This window comes from Myotis myotis, unplaced genomic scaffold, assembly GCF_014108235.1.
Source record: "Myotis myotis isolate mMyoMyo1 unplaced genomic scaffold, mMyoMyo1.p scaffold_m19_p_1, whole genome shotgun sequence".
NCBI classification, from domain to species: domain Eukaryota; kingdom Metazoa; phylum Chordata; class Mammalia; order Chiroptera; family Vespertilionidae; genus Myotis; species Myotis myotis.
This window is the reverse complement of record NW_023416313.1, coordinates 115,292,515-115,303,253: the sequence shown is the minus strand read 5'-3', so window position 1 is coordinate 115,303,253 and position 10,739 is coordinate 115,292,515. Positions and strand designations below refer to the sequence as shown.

The 10,739-nt window shown below is 43.9% G+C and overlaps 1 protein-coding gene across 11 annotated transcripts in view; it reads right to left on the bottom strand.

Annotated features, from left to right (window-relative positions):
- Positions 1–577: 577 nt before the first annotated feature.
- Positions 578–10,739, bottom strand: part of NEO1 (neogenin 1) — a 258,499-nt gene continuing 248,337 nt past the window's right edge. For 10 of the 11 annotated variants that reach the window (XM_036348445.1, XM_036348467.1, XM_036348434.1 and 7 more), the window contains 2 exons: positions 4,029–4,165; positions 578–2,975 (listed from right to left, as the gene is read on the bottom strand). In XM_036348445.1, coding sequence (XP_036204338.1) covers positions 2,892–2,975; positions 4,029–4,165 — 221 coding nt within the window. In that variant the 3' untranslated portion in view covers positions 578–2,891. Of the gene's footprint in view, positions 2,976–4,028; positions 4,166–10,739 lie in introns of those variants that run through there. The other variant, XR_004973933.1, reaches the window with a different exon arrangement.

Genomic DNA, 10,739 nt, shown 5'->3' with positions numbered 1-10,739 from the left:
AGTTTCCCCAACTCCAGGATTGTGAGAAATAGATGTTTGCTGCTTAAGACCTCGTCAACGTATTTTTGTTATAGCAGCCCAAGCTAAGGCATGGAGCAAATGCAGTCAGGTGAGGCAGCCTGGGAAGGCAGGGACTCCTTGTAGATACCTGCTCTAGGCATCACACACCCAAGAGAGGAGGGTTGGGAGTGGGAAGGCCCAGGCTAGCGTGGGTGCTCTGTCCTGTGCCAACAGCATCAGCTGCTGCCCAGGGCACCGCCACAGCAGGGATTAGGCTCACACACCCTTCAGCAGCGGCTACACTTTTCTGCTGGGCTGACAGGAGTCACCTGTGGTTCCTCAGGCTGCTCAGTCCCTGCAGAGCAGCAGTGAGGAGTGGGGATACGACTCATCTTCGGGGCTAATGGGTAACCTCTGCCTGCAGCCTCCTGGCTCTCTGGCCATACCTCCATGGTGCCCTGAGAACTCCTGCCTTTATAGTTGTGAGGGAAATGGTGAAGTCAACTTGAGGCTGGGAAACAGGGGACCCAGAGTTCTGTTTTCTTAAGGAAAAAGGAAAATAACGCGTTGACCAGAGTTTGAATGGTTTAAAAAAGTGTATTGGAATTCCAATACTAAATAAAAACATGAAATTGTTTTTTTAAAAAGCCATAGAGTTTACAGCATCAACTACAGAAAAGGCCAAACAAGTGTGTACAGCAAGTAGTCCCAGCAGCCCTTGAGAGCCCCCGCAGGCAACAAGGCGCAGACACATCTGTTCCAGATGCTCCTGAAGGAAGCTGCTGAGCAGCTGCTCACCTAGGACATTATAACACATACAATGGCTTCGTTTAAAAAACCACAGGAAATGTAAGAAAATGTATTAAATTGTGAAAAGGTGCAATTCAGAATAGCTTTCCTTTTTCTTAATTCTAAAAAATCCCCAACTTTGAGCAGTTACTTTATTTAAAAATAGTCCCCACCCGCCCCAGCTCTGTGGCAGTGTCCAGGTACCAAGGTCCTGAGGTAACAGGTCTTAAGATTCATGGGAGGAAATGCCCTGAACACCGAGCATATGTTTCTTTGGGCGAAGGTGAGACAGTTCCTGGGGAACCAGCCGCCTGGTGCCGGAGTGCTCTTTTCAGGGTCAGTTAAGTGCACTGGCTTCGCAGAACCCTGCCTGGTAGCACCATCTGTGAGCAGGGGCGTGGCAGCAGGAGTTCCAGCACTGCACTTTTCATTGCCCCAAAATAATAAATACAAAGAGTTCATCGTCTAGAGCAGCGGTCACCAACCTTTCGGACCTCACGGACCACTGGTTCGTGACCGCTGTTCTATACTGCCTTCCACATTCTCTCCTGGGGATTCGCTGGGGAACAGGGGAAAATGCCTGAAGGGCTGTCCTGTATTTTTTCATAATATATTCTTAATATTAAAAAAACAACCCAACATCTCAGCTCCTTACCCTTTTAAGAAAAAGAAAATAAGAATTATTTGCAAAGGCAAAGGCTTCTCTGTGTGGCCAGGCCATGCAGTGTACCTCAGAAACCTCCTGCCGCCCATTCTAACCAGGGGCTTAGCTAAGCTGCTGGATGGAGGAGGGGCAGCTGCCTCCTGTGCCCCTCACCACTGTCCTTGTCTGCTGCTACTTGAAGAACCACGTTCAGAAAGAAGTGGGAGCCTCAGGGGTAAAGCAGCCCCTGCAACATGGAAGGGAGAGCTGGGATGGCTAAGGACAGGAACTGGAGAGAAGCAAGGAGTCTTAAGTGGAAACAAAGTTCCTTCCTTAACCCTCAACTTTCCCAGTGGGAACAGATGACAAAAGCAGGAAAAAGGCTCACCCTGTTCTCTGACCACCCAGGAGCAGGGCTGCCCTGTCTACAACACCTCTGGCAAGTGGGCGTACAGTCCCTGACTGCTCGGCATGGCACTCTCATCAGGATCTGACCAAGACACAGGGCAGCTAAATCCTCGAACCCACCTATTGCACAGAAGAATTTTTTAACTAGGTCCACATGAAACTCCAGTTGCAATTTAGTGACAACAGAGATGGACACGCCAGGAAAGGACAATAATATAGATGCTTCCATTCTCCGCAGGCTTCTTGAAGAAAGTACAATAGAAACACTCACAGGAACTCAGCAGCCTCTCCACTTCCTATTCCCACCCCCCCCCCACCCCAATACTGAAACTGCACAGAAGTAACAAACAAGTTCTTTCAATGTTACATATCATTCAAATAGATCTGTAATCTCACAGTGATGAGAGGAGAAAGTCAGGCCTTTAATAATTATAATTAAAAAATAATAAAAAAGCTTACAAACAGCAATGCAACATTTCCTCCCCCCTCAAAGTGATGGGTTAACAGCTGGTAGAGGATGCAATGACTCATAATTAAAAACAAACAAACAAAAAAACAAGCCAACCCCTGGAACAACCCACGCTGCTGATGACTTTCCATACATAATTCAGACAAGTTAAATGTCAACCACTTGTGGAGAACACCACGACTTCCTTGGTTTGATAGTGTTTTTCTTCTGAAGGTAAAATAGGACGCAAATAAAACTGTACATAAATGCCAATGTCTACACTCTGTAAAGGCGATGCAGTCATAGCACAGACACAGCCTGACCACGAAGTGAAAGGGTGGCTGTGTTTTTTGCCTCTTCCCTCGATATAAAACTTTGGCCCATGGTGCCCGGTCCTGCAGTGTGCCAGCAGGTGAAGGGAAGCTGCCTCGACATGGGCTTCTTCCGGGCCGACCAGAAGCAGCCTCACGAGGCACAGGCTTGTCTGTGTGTTCACGCTGTGTTCTCAAGTGCTGTCTCTCATCCTCTGTATAATTCCTTGTTTCTAAGCTGAGTCCCAAGACTTCTAGACTCAGTTCTGGAGTCATGTCCTGGTGAAGGACGTCATGCTGTCGTGATGGCGTTAAGGTCCTTCATTAGTCCTTCCAGGTGGGCCATCTCTTTGGTCAGCTCATCTGGTTCATAGCTCTATGGAAAAGAACAGTTACTGGGTGTGACCCGAGGAGCCATCCAGAAGCCGAGCCCAGAGAGAGCCTTAGAGTCTGCAAAGTGCCCTGAGAGACCAGATGATGGAAACCCTGCTGGCCCAGAGGGGCCAGACTGAAGGAGGTGCCAAGGCCACTGAGCCCCCAAGCCAGCAACCACTCATTTCTTCACAATGCAAAATGCCTCTCCTCCGACTCTGTCCAGGGTCACAAGATGCTCAAGTCTGTCTAGGTCTCTGTCACAATCAGTATGTCCCATAATCTCTGGGCTCCAAGCTTTCCTCTTTAAAGAGTCCTGTACTTGGAAATGTGGAGTTAGACGTATTTATTAGAACGTAAGAGGGAAAAATCAAGGAGAGGTCCTATTGATTTTTAAAAAATATATATTTTCATTGATTTCAGAGAGGAAGGGGGAGAGAGATAGAAACATCAATGATGAGAATCATTGATCGGCTGCCTCCTGCACGCCCCCTACTGGGGATGAGCCCACAACCTGGGCATGTGCCCTTGACTGGAATCGAACCTGGGAACCTTTAGTCCACAGGCTGATGCTCTATTCACTGAGCCAAACCAGCTAGGGCGGCCCTGTTGATTTTTGGTGTGAAAGCATCCACTTAGGTACCTTCCCCTCCTGCATCCTGCTCATAAAAGGTCAGGAAGTGTGGGACTGAAGGATGAAAGAAGCTGTGGATGACTCAAACCAAGAAAAGAGGATTGGGGGGGGGGGGGGGGGAAGGGAGGGAAAGAGAGGGAAGACTAAAAGGAGGGTGGCAGTGGGTGGGGGAAAAAAAAAATCGCTAGCTGGGCTGGTGTGATAAGCTAATCCAAGATATATCAGCGTGAGTATAAGAGAAAGCAGATCGAAGCTTCCACACAGTTCCTGGCTCAGAGAGATGCTCTGTCAAGCCTGTCTATGGAGTGAATGAGTGAACCCGCCTCATACTCTGGGCCAGCACAGCATCAGCGGGACCTGCACACTCAGGTCCTGGGACATGCTCCTGGATATCTGGCTGGGCTGATGGCCCCATGAACTTACACTTTCGGAGTCTTCCAGCATCCTTGTGGTCTCCTGCACTTCGGGGGCACTGGGAACCACCACGGGCATAGGAGGCCTGCTCCTTCCTAAGGTCCCAATGGAGGCCGTCTTCATCGAGTGAATGTGATGGTTCAGAGCTGAGGGGAAAGGGCAATGTCAGGTGTGTAGTTAAGCTTGCTCCACCCAGACCTCGTGAAGGGATACACCCAAACCCAGTGAGCAATCCAGCACTGAGAAGGACCTGGAACAAGATGGAAGGAGGGAGAAAGCAGGGCATCCAAGAGGCCAGAAGAAATATTCCATTTGGCTTTAGAAAACTAACCTCCTAGTCTAGTGGGCCTCAAATATAGTGATCCACGGACCCCTTGCAGGATACATGGTCGATTAAACTCTTTTGATAATAATACTATGATATTTTTTGCCCTTACACTGATGGTACAAAAGCAACAGGACATAAAACTGCTAGAGCCCAAGCACAGGTGAAGGCAGTGGCCCCAAACTGTAAAGTCACTCACTGATACACACTTGAAGTTTAAAAAGCAGTTTAACATCATTCTTTATGAAACAGTAAAAATTATTTTATTAAATATGGACCTTGATTACACAGCTTTTAAATATTCTATATGACAAAGTGGACAGTATGCACACAGGATTGCTGCTGTACACCGAGGTGGGAGGGCTGTTCCCACCAGACACCCTGGGCAGCCGGGGTTGCGAGCTATACTATCACTTGTATCATGGACTTGAGCATTTGGCAGACATTTTCTAGAAAGTGAATGAAGTAAGCCAGTCACTTCAAGAAAAACAATGGACAGTATTTAAATTTCAAGTAAAATTAGAGTTTTTAAAACCCTGCATCTAGAAATAAGATGGAACGACAGGCAGCAAGATAGTGTGAGTGAGAGAGCAAAAGGAGAGTGTGTGGACGTGCGGGGCATGTCTGTATTTGTGAGTGAGGGACAGCTATGTTCCACAGGACTGTTGGGGACTGGTGGACCAGGCTCCCCTGGCTGGGCAGCCTCTACTATTGTGGAAATCTCTCCCGGAGCAGCCGGCTCTGCCGCCACAGAGACCACGCCATATTGAAGGAGAGACCGGCTGCGATTGGAATCCCAGCCTTAACTTCAACCTGGGAGACCTCGGATACCTTCCGTGACCCTACAACCACAACACCCAGGGACCAGCTGCCTCAGCTGCGAAGCCACGAACACCGAGACTCCAGCCTCCCCAGCCGCAGGCGCCTAAGAAGTTTGTCCAGGGGGAGACAAAGTGGCATCGAATACACAAACGGGCCCTGTACCTTCTCACAGAGCAGATAGAAGGAACAGCTGAATCAAATAACATCCACCCAGAATTGGCAAATTAAACACAGCTGGTGAGGCAATCGGGGATGGAAAGGTCAGAGATCGCCTAGAGCAGTGGTTCTCAACCTTGGCTGCACATTAGAATCACCTGGGAATCTTTTTAAAATCCTGATTTCTTGGCCTCATCTTCCGGAAATTCTGTTTCGTTACTAATGTTGTGGCCCCACCTCATAACAAAGAAACAGAATTTCCAGAGGATGAGGCCAAGAAATCAGGATTTTAAAAAGATTCCCAGGTGATTCTAATGTGTAGCCAAGGTTGAGAACCACTGGCCTAGAGAGAGGTGTGATCTGGGATCCAGGTTGGAGGGAGAAACGTGCGCAGGGGGCACTAGAGTCTCAGAGGGAGGCTGCCCCCCACCAAATTCGCGGCCCTTGGGGTCAGTGTAGCCCTCGAATGTGGAAGGGGGTCCACGGGGCTGCTGGCAGAGGGGGGCTCTATGGGCTCTAGATATAAGCCCACAGCCATGGGAAACTGTGCCCAGAAAGGCAGCCTGAAGTTCTATATCGGCCACGCAGTGACGGATGAAAAAGACACGAGTTGGCGCAGTTCCCTTGCCTTTTTTTTTTTTTTTTTTTTTTACCTCCTTGCTTTTGCATGCTATGCCCAGTACATGGGATCTTCCAATTAAAAACACTCACCAAGACTGCAGGGGAAAGTTGTTTCTGTGGAAACTGGGGATCAGAATAAGGAGAGATGAGCAGGAAACCGGCTCTGGGTCAGTTGTCCCTCCAACCCAGTATTAAGTGCAGCAGGGAAAGAAGAGTGTAAACATTGGGTAGAGGAGCCATTTAGTCCCTGAAACTAATACAGAAACACCACCACCCAGGGGTTGTGTCAGAAATTGACTCTTGTGTAAATACAACTGAAGGCAGGCTGAGAAACGAAGTGAGCAGAGAGATACCACCTGCTTGAAAACAAGGTTGTGGCTTATGACACAGAGGAGCTGTGGATCACAGGGAACTTCAACACTGTGCTGACTACCTGACAGGAAACAGACGTGCCAGGCAGAACAGTAGAGGAAGTGAATGACTTTCACTACTTCACTTTTTTATTTTTTATCTTTTACTTAAGAAACTAAAATTTTTTTTCTCATTTGATTTTATTTTTATTATATTTTTATTTTTAATTATTATTACTACTACTATTACTTTACCTTTTTAAAAAAGTTTTGTTTATTTTATTTTATTTTATTTTATTTTATTTTATTTTGGGATTAGTGTTCTACATTCTATTTTTCTTTCATTTTTTTTTTTAGCATTATTTTACTCCATCTCAATTATTCCTTTATGCCAACACTCTCTTCCTTATGATTCCCCTTTTTCATCCTATTTCTCTTACCCTGTTCCTGGTTTAGTTTTTCTCTATACTTTCTTTTTACTCCCTGTTAAAAATTGATCTTACTCATATATCTAATTTCCTCTCCCCTGCTCCAAGTCCATGCACACTTCTCTTTTCTCTTTCTTCACTAGCCAAATATTTTTCCTTTTTCTTTCTGTCTTGTTGGTTTGATTAAGTTTTTTTTTCTTCAATTTTTTTCTTTTTTTTTTGGTTTCTGTTTTTCCTCTCCTTGCTTGTTCTCTTCTTCTACTAATAGCTTAATTAATTCCAATCTCAACTCAGGCCTATCTACTCTCTATTCTCTTTTTCCAATAATAGATGAATACATAGACAGATTAAAGAAGAATTATATATACATCTATATATGTGTGTATATATATATATATATATCTCCTATCTAATAGAAGAGTAATATGCAAATAACCCATCACTCCAACACACAAGATGGCCGCCCCCATGTGGACACAAGATGGCCGCCACAAGATGGCTGGTAGGGGAGGGCAGTTGTGGGCGATCAGGCCAGCAGGGGAGGGCAGTTAGGGGTGATTGGGCTGGCAGAGGAGGGAAGTTAGGGGCGACCAGGCCTGCAGGGGAGGACAGTTAGGGGCAATCAGGCCAGCAGGAGAGGGCAGTTGGGGGTGACCAGGCCAGCAGGGGAGGGCAGTGGGGGGAGACCAGACTGGCAGGGGAGTGGTTAGGGGGTGATCAGGCTGGCAGGCAGAAGCAGTTAGGGGTAATCAGGCAGGCAAGTGGCTGGGAGCCAGCAGTCCTGGATTGTGAGAGAGATCCCAGATTGGAGAGGGTGCAGGCTGGGCTGAGGGACACCCCCTCCCCATGCATGAATTTCATGTACCGGGCCTCTAGTATATATATAAGTTTTCTTTTATATATATATATATATATATATATATATATATATATATATATATATATATATATATATATATATGTATATATATATATATATATATATATATATATATATATATATGTTTCTTTTCTCTTTTTTTTGTACTAGTATTTTGTTTTTTACTTTTCTTATACACTCATTCTCTTTCTACCTCCTCTATACTGAATTGTGGCCATTTTCCCATTCATTCAATTCCATGACCTAACATTTTAGAAATAAGCTCTGCCTCCTCAGATTCAGCTGGGTATTTGTTGATTTGGTGTTTGTTGTTTGCATTTTTGGATTACTTGTTGTTTGCATTCATCTCAGGGTGTTTGTTGTTTGAATTTTTTGGATTTACTGTTGTTTTTTTGAGTTTTCTCCCCATATACATATATTTTTCCCCCTTCTTTTTTTTTCTCTTTCTTTTATCTCTTACATTTTTTCCTTTCCTCAATATCATTTTTGCACTCTTTTCTCTCTCCTAATTCTCCTTTCTCTGGTGGTCACCTTTGTTTGGGGCTATTGGTAGCATGAATACATTTGTGTTTGGTGCCCTGTGCATTGTGTCTTGTTGTTTTGTATTTTGTGCCTTTAAGTCAATGCAGGAGAGAGAGAACTACATAACCAGACTCCCTGAGAAGAGTGAACATAGGGAGACAAAGGACCAGCCCCCATACAAAAGAAAAGGAGGAATCACCGGAAAAGGAAGTAAATGAAATGGAGGCAAGCAATATGTTAGAGAAAGAATTCAGAGCAGTGGTCATAAGGATGCTGAAAAGGATGGAAGACAAACTCAACAATATGTGTAAGAACCAAGAGGAAATCAAGAAGAACCAAAAAGAAATGCAAAATGACACTGCTGCAATAAAGAACACAATAGAAAGCATCAAGAGTAGACCAGAAGAAGCAGAGGACCAAATCAGTGAGCTAGAAGACAAGGTGGGAAAAAATACCCAAGCAGAGCAGCAACTGGAAAAAATAACTTAAAAAACAGGAGGAGAGCCTAAGGGAACTTTGGGACAACATGAAATGAAACAACATCCGCATAACAAGGGTCCCAGAAGAAGAGGAAACTGAGCAAGGAATAGAAATCCTGTTTGAAGAAATAATGACAGAAAACTTCCCTGATGTTGGGAAGAAAAACTCACACAAGCCCAAGAAGCTCACAGAGTCCCAAACAAGATGAACCCAAAAAGACAGACACCAAGACACATTATAATTAAGTTGTCAAAAACCAACGACAAAGTAAGAATCTTAAAGGCTGCCAGAGACAAACAGAAAGTTACCTACAAGGGATATCCCATCAGACTATTGACTGATTTCTCAACAGAAACACATCAGGCCAGAAGGGAATGGAATGAAATATACAAAGTCATACAAAGCAAGGGTCTGAATCCAAGAATACTGTACCCAGCAAGGCTATCCATCAAAATTGACGGTGAAATCAGAAGCTTCACAGACAAAAAGGACTTAGGGAGTTTATTACCACCAAACCAGCAATGCAAGAAATGCTAAAGGGTCTGCCGTAAAAAGAATAGGAAGGGAAGAGGGAACACAGTCATAAAGAATAAAAATGGTGACAAACAACTACCTATCAATAACTTTAAATGTAAATGGATTAAATGCCTGAATCAAAAGACATAGGGTAGCTGAGTGGATAAGAAAACATGGCCCATATATCTGCTCTCTACAGGAGACCCACCTCAGAACAAAGAACTCATACAGACTTATGGTTAAGGGAGGGAAAAAGGTTTTTCAGGCAAATGGAAATGAAAAAAAAAGCTGGGGTAGCAATACTTATATCTGACAAATTAGACCTCAAAGTGAAGGCCATAATAAGAGATAAGGAAGGCCACTTCATAATACTAAAGGGAACAATTCAACAAGAGGATATAACCCTGATAAACATATATGCACCCAATACAGGAGTACCCAAATACATAAAAAAACTTCTGGAGGATATCAAGGGAGTGATTGACAGCAATACAGTCATAGTAAGGGACTTTAATACCCCACTAACAACACTGGATAAATCCTCTAAACAAAAAATCAGCAAAGAAACATCAATCCTAAATGACTCACTAGATCAGATGGAATTAATTGACATCTTCAGAACATTTCACCCCAAAGCCACATAATATACATTCTTCTCAAGTGCACAAGTCATTTTCAAAGAAAAACCACATATTGGGACAAAGGCAAAGTCTCTTCAAATTCAAGAAGATAGAAATCGTATCAAGCATCTTCTCAGATCACAATGACATAAAAGTAGAAATCAACTACAATAAAAACAATTAAAAAAATCAAACACCTGGAGGCTAAATGATTGGGTTACCAAAGAGATCAAAGAAGAAATAAAAAGCATCATGGCAACAAATGACAATGAAAACACAACAATCCAAAATCTATGGGACACAGTGAAAGCAGTCTTGAGAGGGAAGTTCATAGCTCTACAGGCCTACCTCAAAAAACAAGAAAAAATGGTAATAAATTATCTAACCCTACAACTCAAAGAGTTAGAAAGAAAGCAATAAGAAAAGCCCAGCATAAGCAGAAGGAAGGAAATAATAAAGATCAGAGTGGAAATAAATGACATAGAGACCAAAAAAACAATACAAAAGATTAACAAAACCAATAGCTGGTTCTTTGAAAGGATAAACAAGATTGATGAACCTCTAGCTAGGCTCACCAAGAAGCAAAGAGAGAAGGACCCAAATAAACAAAATCAGAAATTAAAGAGGTAAAGTAACAACCGATCCCAGAAATAAAACCTTGCATCTATCTGCCACCATGAGTTTTTGATTTTTTTGTTAATGCTCGCCAAAGGATATTTTTTCCCTTGATTTTTAGAGAGAGTGGAAGGGAGGGAGGGAGAGAGAGAGAGAGAGAAAGGGAGAAACGTCAATGTGTGAGACACATTGGTTGGTTGGCTCCCACACGTGCCCCGACCAGGGCCTGGGATCGAACCTGCAACCCTTTGGTTGTGTGAGCTGACACTCTAATCACCGACCAGATCTGCCACCATGAATTTGAGAACTTCCCAATATTTACAGACTTTGGTGATATTAATGAATGTATTTTTAGATATTATATAATAAGATATATCAAGATTTG